The sequence below is a fragment of the Brassica napus genome, chromosome A8 (genome assembly GCF_020379485.1).
Source record: "Brassica napus cultivar Da-Ae chromosome A8, Da-Ae, whole genome shotgun sequence".
Lineage (NCBI taxonomy): Eukaryota > Viridiplantae > Streptophyta > Magnoliopsida > Brassicales > Brassicaceae > Brassica > Brassica napus.
In genome coordinates this window covers 22,833,740-22,861,719 of record NC_063441.1, presented here as the reverse complement: position 1 = coordinate 22,861,719, position 27,980 = coordinate 22,833,740, and the positions used below count along the sequence as shown (strand labels likewise).

Here is a 27,980-nt window from a genome sequence, read left to right as displayed (position 1 = left end):
ATCTAATATGATCCATCTTTTGATCAAAAAAAGAAGATAACCTAGTTCAACTTAATCAAGGGGGAAACAAGGTAAGAAATGTTTGGATTCATGACTATCCATAAATTACCTTAAAAGGAAAGATATCTAACAATTTAAAGAGTCCAACCAAAAGATTTAAGACAAAGATAAAAAAACAAACAAAAGTCAAACACATGTTTAGTCTGTAGAAGAAGAAATCATTGATCTTCATAAATTCCAAAATTTGCGAAATCAATCATATAGAAGAGACAACAATTAGTTTGGAATTAAGCAAAAAAAAAAAAAAAATGGATCATATTTATCGTCAATGGCTAAAGAGGTTTTCATTTAAGAACGCAACAATAGCTCTGACTATCGTCAACGTGCTCATCTTCCTCTACCTCCTTCGCGACCTTTTCACTTCATCATCATCATCTTCTTCTTCCTCTCACCGAATCATTTCAGGTTTGTTGCCAAGTTTCACAGGATTTCAAATCAAAGTTGCTCATCTTGTGTTGGCTCTTTTTCGTATGTGCTCATAATTACAACAACAAACCTCAGGCTTTGTTGACAAGTTTTTCATATTTTGGAACCCGTTCCCTAGATTAAGTGTATCCCTTCAACAGTTGAATTCAATATCACGTTGGATTTTAAGGCTTTCTACAAAGCTGAGAAACGATTTGAAGAATACTTTAGATTCTGCCTGTTGAACTGAATATAGAACACTTGGAGTTTGTTGTGCTCATTGTCCATGGTCCTTGTTTCATTCCTTCACCATACTATACCCTTTGATAAATGCAGCTCAGCTTCGGTATATCAAGGAAGCCCGAGAGATTAGGCTTGCCATGCAACCTTTGGAGCTCATCAAAAGAGTACGCTTACACTGTTTTACATTCCCGTAGCATTTTTTTCAAACCCAAATATACCATCACTGTGTGTCTTTGAATGATAGGTCAAAGAAATACAACAGGAGGCATCTACAGGACATGAAACAGATGTAAAGCAGAACACAGAAGCCGTCGATCTGTCTAAACGGCGTAAAGCTTTCCTCCCCACAAACGAGGAATCAAGCTTGAAAGGTAAAAACGTGGCAACAATAATCTTTTGTTGTTTATTATGCTATGTGATTTAGATCAGAAACAAAAAAACTACATTACGAAGAGGTTTTGATCTGTAACTCACATATGTTCTCTAAAACCGCATAGCATTGGAAGAATGGCGAAAGCGGAAAATGGAACGAGCAAGACAACGGGACCTTGAGAAAACCGGTGGTGTTTCATCATCCAAAACATCATAAAGCCACTACTAACTCTCAACTATCAGATTTGTAACATTATTACCAAAAAAAAGAAAAGAAGATATCAGATTATCATGGCGTCTGCTATATAAAACTATGTAAACATTACAAAGTCTCAGAAAATATTCATATTACTATTATAAACATACATGTTTGAAAGGTCAAGAAATACAAAGAAATCCAATGATCCGATATATAATCCGATTTGAGTTTTAGGAAAAACTATAATTTTAAAATCTGATAAAATCCAAAAAAAATCTTTAAAATCCGGAACCCTGGTACCGGTTGAACTAGTGGTTGATCCAATAGATAATTAAAAATAATAAATTATTAAAATACATTTGGTATTCTAAAGAAGAAGTTAGATTTTTAGTTTTTTACTATCTTCTTCCTTTGTTGCCGTTTATGTACGTCGTTTGCCTCAGTTTTCTACTTTGTATGTCCTTCAACTTTTTTTTTATCGTGAATATCTTTTACATTATATTTGTAGTTTTAATTTTTATTTGTGAATTTTAGTTTTTGATGAAAATTTTACTATGCCACATGTACACTGAAACAAACGATGATAGAGAAAACCATAATTAGTTGATGTGTGATTTGGTATCAACAATATATTACAATTTGATATTTTAATTTTTGTTTATTTTAGATTTAAATTTTAATTTCATTATTCACAGTAGACATTTAAATAGTTATGAATTTTAAATCTTAATAGTTTTTATTAAATGTTAAACTGTTTAAATTATTATTGATATTTTGTATGTGAAATAAAAATAAAAATAAAGAAAAATTAATTTAAGAATTTTTATATAATTTTTAAAACATAAAATATCTCTTATGTTTTTCAATATATAATATATTATTAATTTATTAATTTGTAGTCGCGTACGTTCGATCAAACAATTTTGTAATCAGGGATGTTGTTCGGAATGGGTTTTAAAACATTGAATATTATCCCAAATTTATTCTTTTCTTTGACGAAGACATAATATTAATATAAATATTATTTGAGTTTTTGTATAGATAAAGTTTTTGTATAGAATCAGCGAGGACAAAGATACATACATATGCAGCGCATTTTTTTGTCCGTTGGATTAGTTGTGCATGTACCTTCCCCTTCTTTATGCCTTTTGACACATGCGGCTTGACACTGGTTGGCATTGCATGTTCCACTTTTGTTTCGTAATGGAAGATTACATTGGTTGTCAGTTTTTTTTCTTCTGAGCAATCGCCATTTCACCTGTTATCAATACTATTAAATTAGAAATATGTCCAATTGATAATAGTTGAGTCCAACATATTTAATAACTGCATTTAAATTTTCAGAATTGAAAAAATACTTTTACATCCGGAATTACCTTTTATTAATCAACACACCATTTGTAACTTCTAACCCAAAATTCTAGGTACCACCTTTTCTTTCTAATACAAATATTACCGACAGTTATATATATATATAAATATATAATAACTAATATTCCTTCTTTTTTGGGTTTTATCAAATCCTAATTGTTAACGTATATTATTATTTTATACTAAAATTGTGATTAAAATCTGTTACACTATAATTATATACATGAATGATCACTTTTCACTATATTATTATCATGTTATGCAGTTAGGTTTGCTTCTTTTGTCAGTATTCCATCCAAATTGTTTTTTATATGTTATTCGATAATCTCAACCCAACATTTCATTTGATTTTTTTGTCATCACATTTTATTTGATTAATATAACACCTTTGTTTATATAAATGATTTATGTACACAGTTAAATTATTGACATATCTTTCTATAGTTATATGTTAATTACTCTTTATTTGTTATATAAATAATTTATGTACACGGCTAAAAAGTATAAAATGATTTATGTACATAGTTATATAAATTATTGACATATCTTTCTATAGTTATATGTTAATTACTCTTTATTTGTTATATAAATGATTTATGTACATAGTTATATAAATGATTTATGTACACGGCTAAAAAGTATAAAATTTGACTATTAATTTATAATCACTTTATATTTGTTGAGAAACAGTACAAAATAATTTACTTATAGTAGTTTCATTTTTTATTTGTATCTCTGATAAAAAATAAAATACACACTATTTTCACCAACTATTACTTATAATCTCCGATTGTAATTATCTCTGATATATTTTATAAAAAATCATTATAACACTATAACAACATAACTTAAAAATTATTATGTGTAATAATAACATTATTATCATTATATATGAAATCAAATCATGAAAATTTAGTGAGAACATATAATTTTATCTATTTAATTAAGATTTAATTATTAAACAAAATTGTAACGACACTTTGTTATTTAAAAAAAAATAACTGTTTAGGAATAAAATGCAAAATTAATATGTGAAATGGATATGACTTAAGTATATAGTTATGCAACATCAAAAATTCAATACAATTATTGAAACCTCTTAATAATAATTAAAAACAAATTACACAAATATGATTATAAAGAAAAACACAAATATGGTTACAAATAAAAACACAAATATAAAAATTAAATTTCTTAAAAAATGTCAAACAAAAAATATACCCGCCCTTTAAAAGAGCGGGTCAGAATCTAGTTATAATAATTAAAACATAATTTTAGTTTTAATATTAAAAATAAAAAATCATTATTTGTAAAACATATGTTTAAAGAATTTTCTTCATAAATAGAACTGAAAGTCTAAAACATCTCCTTTCTTAATCATTGATTACTTTCAAAAAATCATTAAACGCAATATTATAGAATTAGACATACAATTTATATAGGTATATAAAATAAACGCCATCAAATAAAATTTATTTTAGAAGGATTATATAGTATATTAATAAAATTGTAAATGAAAATACAAACCAAACAGAAAAATTGTGAGCATAAAAAAACCAATAAGCCAAGAATTGAAAGCAACTTTCATCCTCGATAGTGAAATAATGGTGTTTTAAAAATTAGAGAAATAGAGACGTACATTTATAGATGAATCACAAATTAAAATATGTCTAATTTAAGTTATGCACATATTCAAATTACGATATAAATGGATCTATTTTGACCATGAAAATCCCATAAATAAATAATAAAAAATTAATTCATTTATTTTATATCTAAAATTGTGGATTTTGGATGTAAAATTTATATCTAAAAATCCATATACTTAAATATCTTTCAATGCAAAACATAATTGGTTTTATATTAGTTATCATTATTATATAATATTTTAACAGTAAAATCATGTTTTCTTGTCAAAATTGCATTCATGTTTTTTCTCACAAAAACGGTTGAATCTTATATTTTCACGTACACTGCTAAATCATGCTTTCACACAAAATCGTGATGGAGTAGGAATTTTTATTGTCAGGAACCCACACCTTCAACTATAGGCAGTGTTTCTACGCCTTACTCGGACCCGCGGTTGGACCATAAATCCACCGAACCACTAAACAATACAGTTTCAAATTCTGGTAAAAGCCGCTAAAAACTCCTAAATACGACAATCTAGCTATCAGTTGAACCGCCAGGTGAACCAATAAGTAATTTTTATTTAGTTTTATTAGGTTTTTACTTATTTTATTAAGTATATTTTGTATTCTTAATAAGAAGTTAAGCTCTTTAATTTTTAAATTTGTAGTATTCTCGTGAGATTATCAGTTTCTTTACTGCCACATATATCTATTTCAACTTTTTTTTTTAAATTTTGTTCTTGTGAATAGAATTTGTTTTAGCCTTCTAGGTTTTAGCCTCTACCATATAAATTGTGTTTTTTAATTCTTATTGTAAATCATATATTAAATTATTTAAGTTATTTTTAAATATTTCATATGTGAAATGAAAATGGAAAATATCTCTTATATTTTTAATAAATATGAAATATCTCTTATATTTTTAATAGCTAATATGTAATCATAAATTAAAATTAATTAATTTATAAATCCGCATTTATCCGACTCAGTAATTCGGTGATCCGTAAAGTAGTTCGGTTTACTGTTCGGACGGGGTTAAAAAAACATTGCTTCTTTCTCTCCTCTTTGATCCGTGAAAAACGAGATTACATTAACCGGACCGGTTTAATTGAATGGAGAAGGGGTAATTTAGGAATCAGAAAGTTTCATGATACTCCGTTCGCTTTTCCAACGTCCGTGGGGGGAAAGAGGAGAAGAGAGAAACTAATCACCATTTTGATTCTAATCTACAATGTTCGTTACAAATTCTCCCGTGGAATCACGTTTCCCGAGAAAATCAATGTGATTTTATTTTTTTCCAATTTTTGGTTTTGTTGATGTTTCTCTCCGTCGAGAAAATCTGAGCAGATTCCATCATAACAATGGTATGAGCTTTCTCTTTTTCTAATTGCATTTTGTAGTTTCTTCAAATCATATTTTTTCCTTTTGGTTTCTCTCTGTATAAAATTGTTTTTTGAGTTTCTAAATGTGTAACAATGGTTTTGTTGATTTGAAAACTTTCCTTGTTTGATTGAATCGTGAATGAGCATTTCCCAAAACGATGAAGAAGAAGGATTCTAGAAAATTATCTTATATTGTTCTCCTCTTGGCTGTTTTGATGATGTGATTATATGTGCAGGCCGCTTCAGCCAAAGTAAGCGTAGGGTCGCATGTATGGGTGGAGGATCCGGATGAAGCCTGGATAGATGGTGAAGTAGAAGAAGCTAACAGTGATGAAATCACTGTCAACTGTTCTGGAAAGACGGTAATAGCTTGTGAAAATAACTTGTTAGATTAAAAAAAAAGCACAGTTATGTATATGATGTATCTGTTTGTTAGGTTGTGGCAAAGGTAAATGCTGTTTACCCCAAGGACCCCGAGTTCCCTGAGCTTGGGGTCGACGACATGACAAAGCTTGCCTATTTGCATGAGCCAGGGCTTCTCCTCAACCTTAAGTGCCGATATGATTCAAATGAAATTTATGTAAGCTTCAGCTACACTTCATTTACTAGTTTTCAACACTTCAGCTAAATTTATTTTATGATGAATGCAGACATACACAGGAAATATACTGATAGCTGTGAATCCCTTTAAAAGGTTACCCCACCTTTATGGAGTTGATACGATGAAACAGTACAAAGGTACCCCTTTTGGTGAGTTGAGTCCACATCCTTTTGCGGTTGCAGATTCTGCCTACAGGTATCGCTGCATTCTGTTGGTGTTAATTAGCTTTGTTTTATTGAGGCACTATCAGTTGGTTTTCAGCCTTACAGTCATCACCAAAATATAAATTATAGGAAAATGATCAATGAGGGAGTGAGCCAGGCGATCTTGGTGAGTGGTGAAAGCGGTGCTGGGAAGACGGAGAGCACAAAGATGCTCATGCGGTTTCTTGCCTACATGGGGGGAAGAGCTGAGAGTGAAGGACGATCCGTGGAGCAGCAAGTTTTGGAGGTAAGCAATTTTCTAAAACATAAGGCTACATGCTTGCAAAAATTTACACTTAGTGAGTTACCTCCTCTGATTTACTTTCATGCTTTGCAGTCTAATCCGGTTTTAGAAGCTTTTGGCAATGCAAAAACCGTTAGAAACAATAACTCAAGGTGGAGAGGATGGGTCTCACGTTTGTTAATTTATCCATTTTGTATTTCCTTGAACCCAAATTTAAAATAAGATTCCTATGTTGCAGTCGTTTTGGTAAATTTGTGGAGATTCAGTTCGATCAAAGAGGAAGAATCTCGGGAGCTGCTATCAGGACATATCTGTTAGAGAGGTCGCGGGTTTGTCAAGTTTCTGACCCTGAAAGAAACTATCATTGCTTTTACATGCTTTGTGCTGCACCTGAACAGGTAAGCCTGATCTCTTCTATGGCGGTGTTAGTTTGAAATCTTAGAGATCCTATAAATATATATCCAATGCTTGACTTTACATGAGATCGTCGCTGACTAAAACAGTATTTGTCATGAGGTTTCAGGAAACTGAGAGGTACAAGTTAGGAAAACCAAGCACATTTCGCTATCTAAATCAGTCGAATTGCTATGCGTTGGATGGGCTTGATGATTCCAAGGAATACCTAGCTACAAGGAAAGCTATGGACGTTGTTGGAATCGGTTCTGAAGATCAGGTACTTTCCTTTTGGTTGCTTATTTACACATGATTAGACATAGGAATAACTCTACTTAAATTCTATTTCTTCAGGATGCAATCTTTCGAGTAGTAGCTGCAATCCTTCATCTTGGGAACATCGAGTTTGCAAAGGGTGAAGAATCAGAAGCAGCAGAACCTAAGGACGAAAAATCACTGTTTCATCTAAAAACAGCAGCCGAACTTTTCATGTAACTGCTTCACTACTCTGTGTTTTCTCTGACGGTTTTCTGGTTAGCCATAATTAGACCCTTAACTTGCTTTTTGTTTCAGGTGTGATGAGAAGGCTTTAGAAGATTCCTTGTGCAAAAGGGTCATGGTGACTCGTGATGAAAGCATTACAAAGTCGCTTGATCCTGATAGTGCAGCTCTAGGGAGAGATGCACTAGCCAAAATTGTCTATTCTAAATTGTTTGATTGGTAGGTTAACGATAACTCTATCATTTTTAAGGGAATTGTATTATTCTTAGGGTATTCTATGCAAAATGTTTTTTCTTGTTTACAGGCTTGTGACCAAGATCAATAATTCCATTGGCCAAGACCCTGATTCAAAACACATTATTGGAGTTCTGGATATTTATGGATTCGAGAGTTTCAAGACAAACAGGTGCTTAACCGGTATGCCTTTGTTTTCAGCTGATATTTAAGTCTCTGAAACTGATAACTGAATTCTTACACTGCTTAGTACTTCTACACTCTCTGATTAAGCTTCTTTAAACATTGAACTGATGGTCTGTTATCGAGTTTCTTATATATCAGTTGCTTCGCTAAAAGATTTCTTGTGATTTAGAACAATGTGATTATTTTGGTTTTGGCCGTTCCTTGCAGTTCTGTGGTTGGCTATTTATTATTATTAATAATCTCTTCTCATTTTCACCGGCAATTTGCAGTTTTGAACAATTCTGTATAAATTTGACAAACGAGAAGCTACAGCAACATTTCAACCAGGTTGGACAATGTCAGTAGATTGTTCTGTTTCTTTGGCTGACCCATATTCATGCATTACTTCATCTTCTCTACAGCACGTGTTCAAGATGGAGCAAGAAGAATATACTAAAGAAGAGATTGACTGGAGTTACATAGAGTTCATTGACAATCAGGATATCCTCGATCTTATTGAAAAGGTTAGCAGTCACATAGTGTGCGATGTTGAAACTTAGTGTTAGCATACCACTAGGTTTGAGTATCTGATATACTCTTTTTTCATCACAGAAACCTGGTGGTATCATTGCCCTTCTAGACGAGGCTTGGTAATGTTTAAAAGCCATGTTTGTTTGTTGCTTCTTTCATCTTATTACATAGAAAATTATTGGTATTTTGTTTGCTTCTGCAGCATGTTTCCAAGATCTACACATGATACATTCGCACAAAAGCTATACCAAACTTTTAAAGATCACAAGCGTTTTTCCAAGCCAAAACTGGCTCAAACAGACTTTACAATTTGCCACTATGCTGGTGATGTTAGTTTTCTTCATAACATGGACCTCTTGCCTAATTGCTTGTCTTGATCTAAGGGAAACATTACAATGACCATACTCGTGTCTAATTCCAGGTCACTTATCAGACAGAACTGTTTTTGGACAAAAACAAGGATTATGTTGTTGGAGAACATCAAGCTCTCCTGAGCTCTTCAGATTGTTCCTTTGTCTCCTCGTTATTTCCACCTTTGCCAGAGGAATCTTCCAAAACATCAAAGTTCTCATCAATAGGCTCTCAGTTTAAGGTCTGATGTAATGATTAGTCCCTATTGATTCTGCTCATAATATCTACTGTGTTTCTCACCATGTATTAAAAATACAGCATCAACTGCAATCTTTGCTCGAGAGTTTGAGCACAACAGAACCACACTACATACGATGTGTTAAACCAAATAACCTTCTTAAGCCAGAAATCTTTGAGAACATTAATATTCTGCAGCAACTTAGGTGTGGGGTAAGCTTTTGGTGTTTCAGAGAACCATAGCTTTCAGTTTTGCAACTGTATTAATTACTCTGCTTTCCAATGGTGTTGTGAAACTTCATGTATATCTGATCTCAGGGAGTCATGGAAGCCATTAGGATTAGTTGCGCTGGATATCCTACTAGGAAGCCTTTCAATGAATTTTTGACCCGGTTCAAAATTTTGGCTCCCGAAACTACAAATAGAAGGTAGCTTTACCAACACTTCGAGGTTTCTCATATTCTCTTAGTTAGGGTATTAGAATCACTCACTTTTTGGGTTCTGATTTTTTTTTGTTATTAGCAATGATGAAGTTGACGCTTGCAAAAAGCTATTAGCAAAAGTGGACCTCAAAGGTTTTCAGGTGCAGTTTCATAATCTTATCTCATTTCTAGTTTGTTTCTTGTATTTTGAAATTAGTAGAAAACATATCAAGGGTTCTGGAAGTCCCACATTCGAACATGTTTGTTACTTGGCCAACACTTCAAAAGATTTATTTTAGCTTTCTATTTCTGGACATATATTACTGGAGATATGATTATCCGTATTAACATTTTTCTTGCATCTTAGATCGGGAAAACAAAGGTGTTTCTTAGGGCAGGTCAAATGGCAGAACTGGATGCTCACCGAGCTGAAGTTCTTGGTCGTTCAGCACGGATAATACAGAGGAAAGTCCTTTCTTATCAGTCCCGCAAAAAGTTTCTGTTGTTGCAGGCTGCTTCAACAGATATCCAGGCCTTGTGTAGAGGTAATACATGTTGTATGCAAATATATTTTATTGACTTCAAGAAATGTCATCAGACTGTCTAATTCCCTCGTCAAACTGTATACAGGGCAAGTTGCACGTGTTTCGTTTGAGAAGATGCGAATAGAAGTGGCTTGTCTGAGAATTCAGAATCACGCACGGACTTATATTTGCCAGAAATCCTATAAGAGCCTGTGCTCTTCTGCTTGTTCAGTTCAGACGGGGATGCGAGCAAAATCTGCCCGAGTCGAACTTCAATTTAGGAAGAAGAGAAGAGCGGCAATCATTATTCAAGCAAGTTTAAGCTCACATGATGATTAATTTTTTTTATCTTCTTATGACTCTCTTTTACCTAACATATACATCTACTTGTTTGGGTATTGATGACATGCAACTTACTGTTTACACAGAGTCAAACCAGAAGATTTTTGTGTCGTCGGCATTATGTGAGAATGAAGAAAGCAGCGATCGCCACTCAATGTGGCTGGAGAGTGAGAGTTGCTCGACGAGAATTGCGTAATCTTAAAATGGTACCACTCCTTTACTAACATATGAAGTTCTTAGTTTCTCTAAATCTGCTCTTTACAAAAACTGACGTTCCATAATAAATACTCAATCTTCGTTTCTTATAATATATCGTGTCAAGTGATGTAGTCGCTTTTGTTACCAATTCACTAGACTAGCAGATCATTTCTTATGTTTCTCTATTTATTCAGGCTGCTAAAGAAGCCGGAGCACTTCAAGATGCTAAGAGCAAGCTGGAAAATCAATTGGAAGAACTCACTTCAAACTTAGAGCTTGAGAAACAGATGAGGGTACACATCACTTCGTTAATGATATCATGCTGGACACCACAGCACCTGTTACGCAACATTGTTTATTTTCTGAGGAAAAAAATATATTTTTCTTAAACTCGTTGTAAACTCGACCACTTTTTTTGGTTCTCTATGAGGCGCCTGATCATTGTACTGTGCAGATGGAGATCGAGGAAGCAAAATCTCAAGAAATCGAAGCATTACAGTCAGCTTTAACTGACATAAAGCTTAAGCTCAAGGAAACTCAAGAAACCAAAAGCGCGGAGATCTCAAGACTGCAGTCTGCTTTACAAGACATGCAACTTGAGATTGAAGAACTCTCAAAGGGACTTGAGATGAGTAACGATCTTTCTGCTGAAAATGAACAGCTTAAAGTTAGTCCATTAAAAAGTCTATGTGTTGAAGATAATGTTTAAAAATTTTACATGTATTATCCTTGTATTTTTGTCTAATGCTCTTTCTTTATAAGGAGTTGGTGAGTTCTTTGCAAAACAAGAATGATGGAGACGTAAGCAAGCTCAGTGAAGAGCAGATAAAACAAGAAGTTCCTGTAATTGATCAGACCGCGATCATTAAACTTGAAGCTGAAAATCAGCAGCTGAAGGTAAGATTACTCAATCTAGATTCCTAACAGATTTCATTTTTTTTTCCTCTTGATTATATATATTCTCATCAAGCATAACATTTTTTTAGGAGTTGGTAAGTTCTTTGGAGGAGAAAATCGATGCGTTAGACAGAAAACATGACGAAACAAGCTCAAATATCACAGAGCAGTTGAAGGAGAATGTTTCATCTGATTATGAAGTCGTTAGCAATCTTGCAGCAGAGAACGAGCGGCTCAAGGTAACCTTTCTACAGATGTAATCTCAACTAAGTATGTTCATTTTATTAGTCCCCTTAATCTGATGAATGAAACTATTTTTTAGGCACTAGTAGGCTCATTAGAGAAGAAGATAGATGGGAACAACTCTTCAGAGGGACAGACGGAGGGGAAAAGCATGTTGAAAGAAGAGAGCTTAACAGAAGGTGGTTCAACTGATAATGAGAGGGTCAACAAACTTGCTGCTCAAAACAAAGACCTGAATGTAAGTGTTCCATATATATAACAGCGTTGAGTTTTGTCTGCGTCTCTAATTTGATTGATAAAAAAATCTACAGGACCTGGTAAGTTCACTGGAGAAGAAAATAGATGAAACAGAGAAGAAGTATGAGGAAGCAAGTAGACTATGTGAAGAGAGGCTGAAGCAAGCTGTAGACGCGGAGACAAAGCTAATTGAAGCGAAGACATCGATGCTAAGGTTTTACTCTTGGCGTTCTTTTTTCTACAATATGTCTAGTTATGCATTACTCTATTATTCTTCTATTTAGGCTTCAGGAAAGGGTCTCCGACATGGAAACAGAAGAACATATTCGCCGGAAGCAGGCGCTGGTTAATTCGACTTCCCGGAGAATGTCACCGCAGGTGTCATTTACAGGAGCCTCGGTAAACAGTTTTTTTACTATTTCTCATACTTCTTTGTAGACTTTTTTGAAGAAGTATTTGACTTTTTTTTCCTTTACCTCTTGCAGGAGAATGGACATCATGTAAGTGATAAAAACTATTGTGGAACTGTCTCAGGCATCTTCTTGCACATCATTAGTAATTATAGATGAACATTTTTTTTGACATATTTTGCGTTCTTACAGGAGTCACTTGCTCCTATACCGGCTAAAAAAACTGGGACAGAATCTTCTCGTATTGAACAACAACCCCATGTATGTGCTTAGCGAAAAAATTAGTCCCAATACTACTTTAATACTTGTTTTAACTGGGTTTAAATGTTTGTCATGTTTCAATGATTCAGGAATTTGTTGACGTTCTTCTCAAATGTGTATCCCAAAATGTCGGTTTCAGCCATGGGAAGCCTGTTGCAGCTATTACAATATATAAATGTCTTATACACTGGAAAATTTTCGAAGCAGACAAAACCAGTATCTTTGACAAAATTGTTCCTGTTTTTGGTTCTGCAATAGAGGTAACCAGAGAAGTTTGGATTTTACTCGTATGGTCAGAGACCAATGCTAGAAGTTAAAGCAATCATCCTCTGCTTATTAAATTTTCAGAATCAGGAAGACGACAATCATTTGGCATATTGGCTAACAAACACATCAACTCTGTTATTCCTGCTTCAAAGAAGCCTAAGACATAGCCCAACTGGCTCAAGCCCCACAAAACCTCCTCAGCCAACTTCTTTTTTGGGAAGGATGACACAGGTAAGGATAAAAAAAACTGTTGTCTTGATGGCCATGCAGCTTGATATTTCAAGTTCTAAACGGCTATTATATTTTTGAATGTTTCATAGCACTTATACCGTATGATTTGTCTCAGGGTTTTCGTTCAACATCTTCCCCGAACCTTTCAACTGATGTGGTACATCAAGTAGATGCTAAATATCCTGCTTTGCTCTTCAAACAGCAGCTTACGGCCTATGTTGAAACAATGTATGGAATCATCAGAGAGAATTTCAAGAGAGAAGTATCGTCCCTGCTTTCTTCCTGCATTCAGGTGTATATACCTTTGGTGACCGACCAACAAACTTAACCTTTGAGACCCTATTCGCTTTGTGATTAATTCTCTTCTAATGATTCAGGATCTCAAGAAATCATCACATGAATCCTCTGTTGTAAAATCACCATCAAAGTCATCTGAAGAGAATCTCGCTGCAAAGTCATCTGAAGATAATAATTCACCCGCCAAGTCATCTGAAGATAATAATTCACCCGCCAAGTCATCTGAAGAGAATCTCACCGTAAAGTCATCTGAAGAGAACTCCCTGAAGAAGTCATCTGAAGAGAACTCCCTGAAGAAGTCATCTGAAGATAATGATTCACCTGCTAAGTCATCTGAAGAGAATCTCACCGCAAAGTCTAAAGATGATAATTCACCTGCTAAGTCATCTGAAGAGAACTCCCTGAATAAGTCATCTGAAGAGAATCTCCCAGCTAAGTCAAGTTCACCAAAACAGTTATCTGAGGAGGATTCACCAGCTAAAGAGGGCCAAGCAGCAATGTTGTCCGCAGAGAACTCGCCAGCCAACTCTTGGCAAAACATTATTGGGCTTTTGAATTACAACCTCATCACATGGAAGAAAAATTATGTAAGAATATTTCTGTATTTAAGCTTCACATACTTCTTCTTAACTTCCTTACTAAAAACGTTTTCTTTCAGGTTCCTCCATTTCTTGTTCAGAAGATCTTCAGCCAAACTTTCCAATACATCAACGTTCAACTCTTCAACTGGTAACTGTTTATATCCCCTTCATCGCCTTTAACTGTGAAATGAATCACATGTGATGCCGTCAACCATTAAACTAGAGCTGTTGTCTGAACGATGCAGTCTTCTCCTCGAACAAGAATACTGCACATTCAACATGGGCAAGGAAGTGAAAGCAGGGTTAGATGAACTAGACTCATGGTGTAGCCAAGCGACTGAAGAGGTATAATTTGTTTTCAAACAACTTTAGTAGCGAAACGTTTTCAGGGGGTGGTTTCACTTGTTACTCTTGAATGCAGTTTGTGGGATCTTCTTGGGATGAACTCAAGCCTACGAGACAAGCCGTAGTGCTCCTGGTTTGGATTTTTCTCTTGACAGTGTTACAGTGTACCACTCTCCCTCTTCTATCTCGTTCCTGAATGTTGATGGGTTTCTTCTTTCAGGTTACAGAACAGAAGTCCACAATTACATACGATGATCTTACAACTAACCTCTGCCCGGTAACTCTCTGCTTCTCTGATGAATTCACATTAAAGGATCAAAATAACTTTAACTTTTTCTGATCTTTCTCTGTGTATCAGGTTCTTAGTACTCAGCAATTGTATAGGATATGTACCCTTTCCAATAACGAAGACCACAACAATCATAACGTATCGCCAGAGGTACGTTGCAATGAATATCTTCCCAGAGATCTGATAAACCAAACATGACAAGAGATTCTTCTATTGACTTTTATTGGTCTTCATGCTGCATTCGATGCAGGTGATTTCTAACTTAAAACTTCTAATGACAAATGAAGATGAAGACAGCCGTTCCTTTTTATTAGACGATGATTCCAGGTACACTAGCTAAATTCACTCACAAACCTCTCTAAACATTGTCAGGCATCATGAATATTTTTTTTTCCTTTTGTGTGAACACAACAGCATCCCTTTCGAAACCGATGAGATCGCTAACTGCATGCAAGAAAAGGACTTTGCGAATGTAAAATCAGTTTCCGAGCTCGCTGATAATCCTAACTTCCTCTTTCTCAAGGACTGAGAAAATGTTTCAGTTTTCTTCCTAATGCCTCTAACTAATTGGGCTAAGCTACCATTGATTCACGTTGGTATAAGCTGTATATGTAATAGGTTTCTGTTTCTAATTTCCCCAAAGGGCGTTTTAATTTGAGCGTCTGTAGCTGATCAGCTTCCTCTTTTTAGCTTGATTGCTTGTACGTCAAGAAACTAAGGCGGGAATTTTGAACTAAAACAAATTTTGTTTTTTTTTTTTTTTTTTGAAACACAAAGAAATTTTGTTTAATATATAAATTTATCGACACTGAAGACAGCCAAATGGGCCTTGGAAAATTTTGGGCTTAAACTACTTGGCCCAGATTTTAAGAGTAATCAATCTTTACCCAGTGAGAGTAGATATTTTTGCTTTTAAACCTGAGATTCCTCGTGTTACAAAAAAAAAAAACGTGAGATTCCTCTTGCAGAAGGTTAAAGTCAGAATCAAAGACCAATAACAAATTTAAGAGTAACCAAGCTAGAAACCCAAATTCTTATTAGAAAAAGTTTAGTTCCAATTTTCCTTGGTGATTAGTAATTTATTACTGATTTGGTTGTACTTCACTATAGGCTATAACCTTTTAAAGTATTCAAAATGAACAGATAAATATAACCAAACTGAAAACCCAATTTAATAAACCGAAGAAACTAAACCAATCTTGCATGCTTGTTAATAAAAAACTGCTTCCTCTCATTTTTACCATAGAAACAATTACACACAGACACAGATTAACGTTCCAGCAAAATCAGTACAAGAGCACCTGTCTATTGAATAATTCATTCATTCATCTTATTACCCAATGAAAAAGATAAAACAAGAACATATTATTAGATCTCACAGAAACATCATTCATTCATCACGATCATCATCAAATGCATTTGTGAGAAACTGAGAAGAGATCACCAGACATCAGGACGGAGTTCCCCAGTCGCCGGCGGCATCCAACGACCAGAATTGTAAACGTTCTCGCCAACTTTCCATCCCGGAACATCCTTCATTACATCTGCCTCGTAGTCCAGATACTTTTTCCACTCGGACACAAACCTATTCAACACAAATATCGTTACTCAACTGTCTGAAGGTTTCAGAAAGAAAGATTTATAATTAAAGAAAATGGTTACCTTTCATCTTCTTCAGCTTGAAGAATGGGAAGTATAGCTCTACGAGCAGCATATTTCTCTTCCTTCAACGCCCTACACATCAAAATCAAACTTGCTAAGAACCTCAAACCTTATAACTTACTGATAAAGAATTAAACATATACTTAATACTAGTTAGCATCACGAGGAAATTGAAAGTTTCTGATGGGAAGTTAAGGAAGTCCATGGGAAACAACAATATGAAATCTAGTTCTGTTGGAACTTAAAACTCACAAAGAACTTTAATAACTTTCAACTAATTGAGAACGAAATAAACGTGTTTTTTCTTTGTTATGATAAAAGCCAAATGACAGAAGCATATATAGCAAAAGGGACTAACAAACTCTACATACGTTATATGCTTATATGAAGAAGACAATCAAAATGCCAAGGAACACTCTAACCGAGACAAGATATGAAACAGAACATTCAATAACTACTTAGCAAAGCTTACCAATAACTTGAAATACTAAAATCAAATTTGAACTCTTTTCGTTCCATTCAAATTCCATCACCAACACATTTCGCAATTAATTTTTTTTTGACAAAGGCGAGATCAAACAAAACGAAATGTTCACGAATCTCATTCGTTACCTGCGGATCTTGTTTCCCTGGCCGACCTGGTACATCCCCCAAGCAAATGCACCAGAAACTGTCAGGAAAATAGCCATGGCGCTAGGACCCGTATTGGATATCCGCCGAGCGTATCGGACCGGCGCGAATCCACCCGGTGGCGGACCATCTTGAAGCAGCGGCATATCCTTCACACTCGCCATCCCAGGCTTCTTCCTTATCATCGCCTCCGTCATCTTTGCTCGATCGAATTGACTCTCTGATTCGATTCGATTCGATTTTGCAAACCGAGTGTTCTAGGGGATTCAGAAGTAGAGATGTTAAAATGGGCTTGAAGCCCGCGTACTTAAACGGGCTGACCCATGACTGAGATCCGATTCGATTCGGGGATTCAGAAGAAAGGGCATTTTAGTTGTTTGTTTTCACTAAATGAACTGCGCTTGTTCCAATACTCACACAAATATTCCAGTTCATGTTTTAAAATATGTTTGTTGTTTCAAAATAGATGAAGTTTTGATATATTTTTATTATTTTTAACTTTATTAAAAACTGTATAACCAATTAGATTTTACAGTTATTTTTTAATTGGTTGAATGATTTTTAAATTATATTTGTAATATTAATTTTTAGAAAAAAAAAACTAGATTTCTTAATCTTTGTGCATTTTGAAATAGAGGGAGTATTAAAAAACCTTAACAAACAAAACATTTTATTATATTCAACCAACATAACATTATTTCAGCTAATAGAAAGGAAACAAACCAAAGCAAACTAGCACGATTAACTAAGTGGAAACTAATACAAGAAAAAAAAAACAAAATAAGCATGAAAATAAGCTAACTAAACATAAAGAGATGAACTAATTAGGTAGCCTTCAAGGACCCTGACCCTGAGGAACCTCAGGCTTGATCGCCTTAATGGCTACACCTATCAAAACCTTGGTCGCTGCTTCTCCCGGATTGTTATGTGCTGCGTAGAGTGCCACAGTGGCGAGTGAGATGACTACTGCTTCAGAGGGGGTTGCTATAGTTTCCTTGTCTTTTATCATCTCCAGAGCTGATTTATCTGACTCCTTCTGCTTGTAATAAGCAAGGACAAAAAAGACAACCACTGTAATGAAGAAACACGCCACAGCGAAGGCGATGGCAGCCTGAGAAAAGATGATGCCCATGAAGCACCATAGAGATGTTAAAATGGGGTTGAAGTCCGCTGGCTTAAACATGCTTATAAACGGACTGATCCGTGACCATTTACTATCATGTAGAAATAAATAGGTTTATACGGACTGGCCCGTTTAAGTCCATTTTGTTAATGGGCATATCCGTTTCAACAATATGCTCGAACAACATTTATCGACTTTAAAAAACAGTCGAAAGAAATGGTTCGATCCTTTTATTTTCCTTTCTCAAAGAGATCCCTAAATCATGATCCAATGTGTAACATCCCGGGCCCGGCCCAAAAAGGAACTCAAATGCAGGAGGCCCAAGAAGAAGAAACCCTAGACATAACCCCTCCCACTGCTTATAAAAGGAGAAGTTCCCCTAGGGTTCAGCCACAAGAGAGACAGCAAGCGAAGCCCTGCCCGAGCAGAACCCCGCCGCCGCCTCCGCCTCAAGCCGCCGCCGCCCCACCACCGGCGAAGCCAGCCGCCAGCCGCCCGCGAAGCCCTAGCCGCCGCGACCGAGCCCCTAGCCGTCGCCTCCTTGATTCAGTTTCGTGCAAGCAACTGAGATCTGAACCCTAAAGGTAAACCTAAGATCTCTAGTTCTAAGTCATTGGAAATGACAGATCCTAAACCCATCTCTCTCTTGTGTGAATCCAATTCTCTAACCAGATCTCGAGAAGTGACTGTTTCCCAAACCTAGATCTAGACCTACTTCTGCAAAAAGCTAAGGTGAGGACTTGCTGTGAACTTGTCTCATGTTGAGTAATCAATGGGACTTAGTCCTTTGTTAATCAGATCTAGATCTTGTGTGTATGTGTGATATGTTATGTGATTGATCTTGTTTAGACGGTAGTACATGTTGAAGTGATAAGAACATAGGCATGTTAGGGTGGTCAAGAAATGATGATAAGATGATGAGACGTGTTGTGAATGATAAGTGAAAGATGTAAGAATAAGTACGAATAAGGGATCATATAGAGAGTCTAAGGTTTGTAGGTGGGGTAAGTAGTCCACGCTAGGTATCCATAGGAGATGTGGCGAATCCACATGAATATGGAAGCACCCATAGGAGATGTGGCGAATCCACATGAATATGGGGTAGAAGCCTAGTGGGGGGCTACCCACTGAGGAAAAGAGGAAAAGAGGAAAAGAGGAAAAGAGGAAAAGAGGAAAAGATGAAAAGGATATGCATTGTAGGGTCTTTAGTTCATGTCGGGTAGTATGTGATTCTGTGTGATAGATCTTATTAGCTCATGACTTGTGATTGTTTGCTCTTCCTGAGCTGAGTTCGTGGGTTCCTAGAACCTGCCCTCACTGAGTATTGTGTACTCACCCCTCTTTTTACAGGTATGGCCGAGAGGGAGCGGGAGTAGATGTCCGTATGGTGCAAGTGTTTTCTCGAGTCTTTCATTTGGATTCTTTTCTTTCCGCCATTTCTTCCTAAGTTTTATTCGACATTCAGTTTTTAGTTGAGTTCGGTTTTATGTAAGACAGTTTGGGTTTTAATAAGAGCTTTTTGAACGAAAAGGTTTGAGTTAAAGTATTTGATAGGGTTCATCGGGCCAAGGCCTTTACAATTGGTATCAGAGCGGGTTAAACCCACCCGGTGCTGTCCCGGGTGGGTAGGGAAGGGTCGGGTAGAAGTAGGAAAACCCGGGTTTCAAAGGAACTTCTTCCGAACGTCTTTCTAAGTATTTCAAAAAGGGTTTCAAAAAAAAAAAAAAAAAAAAAAAAAAAAAAAAAATGCACCACTCGGACGGAACTCCTAGCTCACTCGGTGGACAATAGAATTTGAGTAGAACCGTGGCTAATACTCCTTCACTTGTCAACAGGATGCCTCCCAAGAATGCCAGAGTTGCAAGGCCAGCTGCGGCCAACCTGAGAGCGACGCGACGGGTCACCAGGTCCGCGTCTCAAGCCTCCAGCGAGGCAGAAAGCCGAAGAGGGGGCGCACCTGAGAATGAGAACCCAGTGGAAATGCCGAACGTGGCGAATGCAGCGCTCCTGGCAGAACTGCAAAGATACCGCGACGCCTATGGGGGTCATCTGCCCAATGGTGAAGCCGCCGCAGATGCGGGGGACAACCCCATACCACCCGGGGCGGCCCAGAATCCGCCACCGCCGCCTCCACCCCCGGCAGCGCCTGCGGTGGTGCACGCCCCCGGACCCAACTACTGGGACATGCTGAGACACATGAAGAGTATGCAGACGGAGTTTTTCAATGGAAAGGCCGACGCGATTGTCGCGGATAATTGGAGACGTCAACTCGAGAGGAACTTCGCTTCTGCAAGGTGCCCACCGGAGTTCCGTAGGGACCTGGCTGCTCACTACCTTAAAGACGACGCACTAGTGTGGTGGGACGAAGTGGTCGAAAGGTCACACGGGATACGACTGACCTGGGATGATTTCCTGGAGGCATTCAATGGGAAGTACTTTCCCTTAGAAGCCATGGACGCGATGGAAAGCAAGTTTCAGGACATCCGTCAAGGGTCGAGGAATGTACGAGACTACGGGGACGAGTTCAACCGACTTCGGAGATTTGCGGGTCACTACCTGAGTGATCACGACTTAATCCGCCGTTTCCTCAAAGGTATGAGAGTGGAACTGAGGAATAGCTGCAACGTGAGGGACTATCGTGATGTCCATGAGCTGATTGAGAAAGCCGCAGAACAAGAATCAGGGCTCGAGGAAGAGCGAAAACAGAACCAGAACTCCCAGAACCGGGGTACCAAACGGCCCCGGGATGCACAACCCGCGGCTGAGCCTGCTCCGTTAAGGCCCGCATGTGAGAGGTGTGGACGATTCCATGCAGGGGAGTGCAGGATGGGAGCATGCTTCACCTGCGGCGAGCGCGGACATATAGCGAGGGATTGCCCGAAGGAGAGACAAGGCCAACGCAGGCGCTGTTACCGCTGCGGCCAGGAGGGACATCTGGCGTGGGAGTGCCCAACACTCCAAAGAGGAAACGCGGAAGGGGCACAACCCCAACAGCAGAGGGGGCAAGCCGCAGGGGCAAGAGCGTACGCCGTCGAGGGTCGCGAAGGAGCCGAACCGATCGCGGGTACGTTTGATTTAACAATACGATTATGTTATATGAAAAGAACTGTAGTAGTCGTGTAGCTTAGCGTTAGTGTTGTGTAGGGTCTGTCGCGGTCGGAGGAGTGACAGCGTTCACTCTCTTCGACACCGGGGCAACTCACAGTTTTGTAAGCCCTAGACTTACGCGTGAGTGGGACTTTAAGGGGAACTTCAACACCATGGTGACGGGAGTCGAGACGGCAGGAACAGAGAAAATGGCCACGAGGGGTAGATATGAAGAAGTACCGGTGATCCTCGCAGGTGTGAACTTACCCGGAGACCTGCTGGAGTTAGAACTGGGGCGTTACGAGGTGATCTTGGGAATGGATTGGCTAGCACAACACAGAGCCGTGGTTGAGTGTGCCAAGGCATGCGTTAGGATCCCGCTTGATGGGAGGCAAATCGTGTACAGAGGAATGAGAACTAGGACCGGAATAACTGTGGTGTCGATGGCCCATGCTGAAGAAGCAATCCGGAAAGGAGGAGAAGCCTTTTTAGCCACTATTGAAATGGTGGGTGAGACCGAAGCGCCAGATCTGGAGAGTATCCCTGTAGCAGCAGAGTATGCCGATGTGTTCAAACCACTACGCGGACCCCCACCTCAACGAAATAACGCTTTTACGATTGAGCTAGAACCCGGAACCGCACCGGTTTCCAGGGCCCCCTACCGTTTGGCGCCTGCAGAGATGGCTGAACTGAAGAAACAACTGGAAGAACTAGTGGAAAAGGGATTCATACGTCCGAGTAGCTCGCCTTGGGGGGCGCCGGTACTCTTTGTAAAGAAGAAGGATGGGAGCCTCCGACTGTGCATCGACTACCGGGGATTGAACAAAGTTACCGTTAAAAATAAGTATCCCCTACCCCGTATAGACGAACTTATGGACCAGCTGGAGGGAGCCACTTGGTTCTCGAAGATAGACCTCGCTTCAGGTTATCACCAAATCCCTATTCACGAAGAAGATATTAGGAAGACAGCTTTTCGTACCCGGTACGGACACTACGAATTCGTAGTAATGCCCTTTGGACTGACGAACGCGCCGGCAGCTTTCATGGGGCTAATGAATGATATTTTCAGAGATTATCTGGACCAGTGTGTGATTGTCTTCATCGACGATATCTTAATTTACTCCAAGAGCCGGGAGGACCACAGACGCCATTTGGGTATCGTACTGGACAAGTTAAGGGAGCATGGGTTATATGCTAAGCTTAGCAAGTGTAGTTTCTGGCAACGTAAGATTGGGTTTCTGGGTCATGTGATCTCCGAAGCAGGGATAGCGGTGGACCCCGAGAAGATCACCGCGATCACGAAATGGCCAACACCAAGTAACGCAACAGAAGTACGAAGTTTCCTCGGGTTGGCGGGATACTACCGCAAGTATGTTTTAGGGTTCGCCACAATAGCCAGGCCACTCACCCGCCTTACAGGCAAGGAGGTTAGGTTCGAATGGACAGAGGCGTGCGAAGAGGGCGCCGGGTTAGAGGTTGTGGAACAAGCCGACCTGCTGAGTCGAATCAGTAAGGCCCAGGAAACGGACTCCACACTCCAAAAGATGGTCGACAAGGAGGTGAGCGGGTACCGTACGGCTGGGAATGGTACCATCCTGTTTAAAGGCCGAGTGTGCGTACCACAGGGAGGGAACTTGAGGGACGAACTACTGGCACAAGCTCATTAATCACGATTCGCAATTCACCCGGGACGGACAAAAATGTACCAAGATCTGAAGCGGTACTACCACTGGGAAGGAATGAAGAGAGATGTCGCTTTGTGGAGAGCCCGGTGTCAGACCTGTCAGCTGGTTAAGGCGGAGCGCGGAGTTCCAGGCGGACTGTTGCAGGAGTTACCCTTACCACAATGGAAATGGGATATGGTGACAATGGATTTCGTCACAGGGCTACCACGGACCACGAAAAACAAGGACGCTATATGGGTGATAGTAGACCGCCTGACAAAGACGGCTCATTTTCTACCTATACGAACCACCGATAAGACGGAGGACTTAGCACGCGAGTATCTGAACGTCATAGTGAAGTTACATGGGGTACCGGTGAGCATAGTATCTGACCGGGATCCGAAGTTTACTTCAACTTTCTGGCAGGCATTTCAAAGAGCATTGGGAACCAAGGTTCGCCTTAGCACCGCGTATCATCCACAGACGGATGGACAGTTCGAGAGGACCATCCAGACACTCGAGGATATGTTGAGGGCGAGTGTTTTGGAATGGGGGGGTAAATGGAGCGAATATCTACCGTTGGTGGAGTTCTCTTATAACAACAGCTACCATGCGAGCATCGAAATGTCCCCGTACGAAGCATTGTATGGGCGACCCTGTAGGACCCCCTTATGTTGGACCGAAGTGGGGGAGAAACGAGATATGACCCCCGAACTAGTTGGAGAAACGATCAAGCAAGTAGAACTCCTCAGAGACAGATTGAAAACGGCTCACGACCGCCAGAAGAGTTACGCCGACAAACACCGGAAGAGACTAGAGTTTGCGGTAGGGGATGAGGTGTACTTGAAAATGAGAACTTTTCGAGGGAATGACCCAAACCGAAAGTTGAAAAAGCTGAGACCCAGGTACATGGGTCCATACGTGATAAAGGAGAGGATCGGTGCAGTCGCGTATCGTCTGGTACTACCGCCGGAACTATCAGATTTCCATGACGTGTTTCACATCTCCGTGCTACGGAAGGTCATAAGAGAGCCTGAGCTGATCTTGCCGCACCCGCCTAAGGATGCGCAACGTAACTTGACCTTGGTTAGCAAACCCATAAAGATTATGGAGGAAAAGGAAGTAAATAACCAGGGACGAAAGGAAAAGATGGTTCTCGTACGATGGGAGAGGGATGGAATCCACGAGGATGTGTGGGAACATGAGTCGCACTTGAGGGCTAACTACCCCGAGATCCTTGGAAACGCGGAGCGGGACCAGGAGGAGGTCCAGAATTCGGGGACGAATCCTTTTCTAGTGGGGGAGAATTGTAACATCCCGGGCCCGGCCCAAAAGGGGACTCAAATGCAGGAGGTCCAAGAAGAAGAAACCCTAGACATAACCCCTCCCACTGCTTATAAAAGGAGAAGTTCCCCTAGGGTTCAGCCACAAGAGAGACAGCAAGCGAAGCCCTGCCCGAGCAGAACCCCGCCGCCGCCTCCGCCTCAAGCCGCCGCCGCCCCACCACCGGCGAAGCCAGCCGCCAGCCGCCCGCGAAGCCCTAGCCGCCGCGACCGAGCCCCTAGCCGTCGCCTCCTTGATTCAGTTTCGTGCAAGCAACTGAGATCTGAACCCTAAAGGTAAACCTAAGATCTCTAGTTCTAAGTCATTGGAAATGACAGATCCTAAACCCATCTCTCTCTTGTGTGAATCCAATTCTCTAACCAGATCTCGAGAAGTGACTGTTTCCCAAACCTAGATCTAGACCTACTTCTGCAAAAAGCTAAGGTGAGGACTTGCTGTGAACTTGTCTCATGTTGAGTAATCAATGGGACTTAGTCCTTTGTTAATCAGATCTAGATCTTGTGTGTATGTGTGATATGTTATGTGATTGATCTTGTTTAGACGGTAGTACATGTTGAAGTGATAAGAACATAGGCATGTTAGGGTGGTCAAGAAATGATGATAAGATGATGAGACGTGTTGTGAATGATAAGTGAAAGATGTAAGAATAAGTACGAATAAGGGATCATATAGAGAGTCTAAGGTTTGTAGGTGGGGTAAGTAGTCCACGCTAGGTATCCATAGGAGATGTGGCGAATCCACATGAATATGGAAGCACCCATAGGAGATGTGGCGAATCCACATGAATATGGGGTAGAAGCCTAGTGGGGGGCTACCCACTGAGGAAAAGAGGAAAAGAGGAAAAGAGGAAAAGAGGAAAAGAGGAAAAGATGAAAAGGATATGCATTGTAGGGTCTTTAGTTCATGTCGGGTAGTATGGGATTCTGTGTGATAGATCTTATTAGCTCATGACTTGTGATTGTTTGCTCTTCCTGAGCTGAGTTCGTGGGTTCCTAGAACCTGCCCTCACTGAGTATTGTGTACTCACCCCTCTTTTTACAGGTATGGCCGAGAGGGAGCGGGAGTAGATGTCCGTATGGTGCAAGTGTTTTCTCGAGTCTTTCATTTGGATTCTTTTCTTTCCGCCATTTCTTCCTAAGTTTTATTCGACATTCAGTTTTTAGTTGAGTTCGGTTTTATGTAAGACAGTTTGGGTTTTAATAAGAGCTTTTTGAACGAAAAGGTTTGAGTTAAAGTATTTGATAGGGTTCATCGGGCCAAGGCCTTTACACAATGCATATAGATATAAATGGTCCAATAGGACCAATAATCCTCTTTTTTTTTATCTTCAACTGAATCACTGTTCACAATCTCATGGTTAGTGCATTGTGTTTCTTCCTCCAACCTTCATCTTTTGTTCATCTTCTCTTTTTTTTGAGTGCACGCTAGTGCAGGTTTTTTAGTGAATTGTGCTTTGTGGACAATTTTTCCATGCATCTCAATACCTAGTGACCAGTGGTTCATTTGTAATTACTTACAAAACAAAAGTTAGTCTATTGTCTATATTCTCCAATTAATATAGAAGGTATTAAAAGTTGACTAAATGTTTTCACACTAAAAGATAAAGTATGAATTTGAATCATAAGAAATGCAATTAATTACCAGTTATGTAGTTTTCATAAAATTTTGCATACAAACATAATTGTCACCTTGTTATTACGTATGAGACCGAAAAACTTTACAGATCCTTCCTATTGTGTCGACACTTGTCACCTTGCTACTACGTATGGAAAATTTGGTTGTTTGAAATACACAATGGCTTAGCTCAAATGTGATTGGTTAGTCAATATTTGAGTAAAATAGTAAAAACGTTTTTAGCTGGTTACATCGTCAGCACGAGTAAAGTATCTATTCGTTTTTTTTCTTACAGTTTCACTCTTCAGGTTTATCTCGGTTTAATGCGGTTTTGATTGAATGCATCTTACTTGCTCTATGCAATTCGCTAATATTCGATTAGTTTTTACAAATGATTTTATTAACACAAACTTGTATAAATCTAAAAAGATGAGTCATCATAATATATAAGAAATTGGCTATTACTCCAGCTTTGCTGATTGCAAAGAGTGTGATCACAAAGAAGCTAACGCAATCGTATGTAGCGAGCTTTCCTCAATGGCTCTCTTCCTTTTTTTGTTTAAGAGGGGCCAGGCGTTTGAGTTTGATTCTTTATTTTGATGTATTGGTTCTAAGTTGTCATGAATGAAAAGCAAGTAATTTCAGTGAAAAAAAAAACAAATATTGAAATACCTTAAATTAAATAAAATAGTAAATTCAAATATCTAAGATTATTAACTTCATAACGGAACATTTTAAACTAACTAGATCCGTGTCCGCGCTACGCGCGGATTATCCTACATTTTTCTCTAATTAATGTATAAAAATATGGTATTGTTTAATTAATTTTAGCTAATTACAAAATATAAACTTCTAATTAAGGGTGTCTAATCCGGTAAAAACAGAACTATTTAAAACATAATTAAATCGGAATAGAGAAAATGGTTTGTATTTGGTAATACTGAATATACCGAATATATGTTATTTTTAAGAAATCGCGGTATTGAATATGATTTGGTATATAAACCGATCAAAACGAATAAACCGATCAATTAAAATATAGTAGTATTATTATATGTAAATTATAAAAATATATTTTATAATATATACATAATTTATTTTATTCATATGATCTTCATTTTATTTTAGTAATTTAATATTCTATGTAAAATTTTATTTTTTCATTTTTATGAAACTAAACAAAAGATAAATTCTACTTTTTATTGACAAATATGTGTGTTAATATTTAGTTATTTAATAATTTTACTTTTTACTAACTTTTTTATTTCAATAGAAAATATTATTATTATAAACTTAATATGTTTATTAATTTTTTTAAATAGTAAATTTTTTTAAAAAATAGTCAATTTGAAAACGAAAATATCTTCATGTTATATTAAAACCAATATATAATCATATATATTAAAATTTATAAAATATTATAGAAGATTAATATATTTATGGGGTTTTGGTATAAAACCGAATAAACTAAAAACCAATGGTATATAAACCGAACCAAATCAAATTAAATATATTTTTTAATATGGTGGCTTTTTTATAAACCGAAATACCAAAAAAACCAAAAAAATGAAGTGAAACCAAACCGATATCCGGATTGAACACCCTTACTTCTAATGGTCGTTCGGTCGACTTTGTTTATCTGTTTTTTATTTTATTTTAATTTTTATTCTTATTTTGCCATCATGTTTATGATTAATAATATAATTTTTTTCTATAGTGAACAAAAAAATATATAATTATTTCTATATTGTGATATTTTTACTCTTGTGTTTTTTTTCAATTTTTTTTTGTTTTGTATCTGTTATTATTTAGGGTGTTTTGGTGTATTATTATTTCTACAATGGAATTTGTGAATGTAAGTTCTATTTGAATATAAATATTTATGCACTCTGAAACTACAAATTTAACGTTTTTGTTAAATACTTTTCCTATATCTAATTTTGTTGAAGAATAAGAAAAAAAAGATAGCATAAAATCCATCGATAGTAATAACACCCTTTACAACACAAAACTTGTTTGATTCATTTGACAAATCAAATGCTACCACTAAAACTTTTCCTCTCCGAAAGTAATGAATCGGTGGATCCAGGAACAGTCTTGAGAATGGGACTAATCTTTTTTTTTAACTAAGTAATTGTCACATGCCTAAATCTGCTCTCTGCAGACTGCAAATGTTGACTTTGACTAAC

The 27,980-nt window shown here is 37.8% G+C and overlaps 4 protein-coding genes and 1 long non-coding RNA gene across 5 annotated transcripts; 3 read left to right on the top strand and 2 right to left on the bottom strand.

Moving 5' to 3' along the window:
* Window positions 1-37: 37 nt before the first annotated feature.
* On the top strand, window positions 38-1,441 carry BNAC08G00750D. Its single transcript, XM_013865045.3, has 4 exons — window positions 38-465; window positions 802-872; window positions 953-1,079; window positions 1,206-1,441. Exons 1-4 carry the CDS (start codon window positions 309-311, stop codon window positions 1,295-1,297), a joined length of 447 nt encoding a protein of 148 aa, XP_013720499.3. The 5' UTR covers window positions 38-308; the 3' UTR covers window positions 1,298-1,441.
* A 1,034-nt stretch (window positions 1,442-2,475) lies between these two features.
* On the bottom strand, window positions 2,476-4,497 carry LOC125577214. Its single transcript, XR_007315568.1, has 2 exons — window positions 4,178-4,497; window positions 2,476-2,537 (listed from the first exon to the last, which is right to left on the bottom strand). It is a non-coding gene; the product is annotated as an uncharacterized LOC125577214 (long non-coding RNA).
* Window positions 4,498-5,511: 1,014 nt separating this feature from the next.
* LOC106424318 (myosin-7) lies at window positions 5,512-15,361 on the top strand. The gene is made up of 42 exons (XM_048738357.1): window positions 5,512-5,645; window positions 5,900-6,025; window positions 6,100-6,243; window positions 6,314-6,459; window positions 6,558-6,714; window positions 6,805-6,863; window positions 6,950-7,109; window positions 7,235-7,384; window positions 7,459-7,595; window positions 7,678-7,824; window positions 7,910-8,011; window positions 8,295-8,352; window positions 8,427-8,528; window positions 8,617-8,654; window positions 8,738-8,864; window positions 8,957-9,127; window positions 9,205-9,336; window positions 9,442-9,551; window positions 9,646-9,706; window positions 9,913-10,090; window positions 10,176-10,381; window positions 10,498-10,617; window positions 10,804-10,902; window positions 11,064-11,276; window positions 11,372-11,506; window positions 11,596-11,745; window positions 11,829-11,987; window positions 12,061-12,200; window positions 12,271-12,385; window positions 12,472-12,486; window positions 12,589-12,657; window positions 12,747-12,917; window positions 13,006-13,155; window positions 13,271-13,447; window positions 13,533-14,039; window positions 14,111-14,181; window positions 14,279-14,378; window positions 14,455-14,511; window positions 14,599-14,655; window positions 14,737-14,817; window positions 14,918-14,994; window positions 15,082-15,361. Exons 1-42 carry the CDS (start codon window positions 5,643-5,645, stop codon window positions 15,194-15,196), a joined length of 5,292 nt encoding a protein of 1,763 aa, XP_048594314.1. The 5' UTR covers window positions 5,512-5,642; the 3' UTR covers window positions 15,197-15,361.
* A 516-nt stretch (window positions 15,362-15,877) lies between these two features.
* Window positions 15,878-17,370, bottom strand: LOC111200418 (NADH dehydrogenase [ubiquinone] 1 alpha subcomplex subunit 13-B). The gene is made up of 3 exons (XM_022691531.2): window positions 16,942-17,370; window positions 16,330-16,401; window positions 15,878-16,252 (listed from the first exon to the last, which is right to left on the bottom strand). The coding sequence occupies exons 1-3, from the start codon at window positions 17,154-17,156 to the stop codon at window positions 16,108-16,110; spliced, it is 432 nt and encodes a 143-aa protein (XP_022547252.1). The 5' UTR covers window positions 17,157-17,370; the 3' UTR covers window positions 15,878-16,107.
* Window positions 17,371-19,918: 2,548 nt separating this feature from the next.
* LOC125576979 lies at window positions 19,919-22,836 on the top strand. Its single transcript, XM_048737546.1, has 2 exons — window positions 19,919-21,146; window positions 21,227-22,836. Exons 1-2 carry the CDS (start codon window positions 19,919-19,921, stop codon window positions 22,834-22,836), a joined length of 2,838 nt encoding a protein of 945 aa, XP_048593503.1.
* The last annotated feature ends 5,144 nt before the right edge of the window (window positions 22,837-27,980 follow it).

Bases quoted from the DNA above. Each gene is read 5' to 3' on its own strand.
- BNAC08G00750D (XM_013865045.3), top strand. From the start codon at position 309: ATGGATCATATTTATCGTCAATGGCTAAAGAGGTTTTCATTTAAGAAC. The intron at 466-801 runs GTTTGTTGCCAA...TGATAAATGCAG, and splicing joins CTCTCACCGAATCATTTCAG to CTCAGCTTCGGTATATCAAG. The intron at 873-952 runs GTACGCTTACAC...TTTGAATGATAG, and splicing joins CTTTGGAGCTCATCAAAAGA to GTCAAAGAAATACAACAGGA.
- LOC106424318 (XM_048738357.1), top strand. The intron at 14,040-14,110 runs GTAAGAATATTT...GTTTTCTTTCAG, and splicing joins TCACATGGAAGAAAAATTAT to GTTCCTCCATTTCTTGTTCA. The intron at 14,818-14,917 runs GTACGTTGCAAT...CATTCGATGCAG, and splicing joins ATCATAACGTATCGCCAGAG to GTGATTTCTAACTTAAAACT.
- LOC111200418 (XM_022691531.2), bottom strand. From the start codon at position 17,156: ATGACGGAGGCGATGATAAGGAAGAAGCCTGGGATGGCGAGTGTGAAG. The intron at 16,402-16,941 runs GTAACGAATGAG...TTTGATGTGTAG, and splicing joins CAGGGAAACAAGATCCGCAG to GGCGTTGAAGGAAGAGAAAT. The intron at 16,253-16,329 runs GTAACCATTTTC...TGTGTTGAATAG, and splicing joins CAAGCTGAAGAAGATGAAAG to GTTTGTGTCCGAGTGGAAAA.
- LOC125576979 (XM_048737546.1), top strand. From the start codon at position 19,919: ATGCCTCCCAAGAATGCCAGAGTTGCAAGGCCAGCTGCGGCCAACCTG. The intron at 21,147-21,226 runs GTACGTTTGATT...AGTGTTGTGTAG, and splicing joins AGGAGCCGAACCGATCGCGG to GGTCTGTCGCGGTCGGAGGA.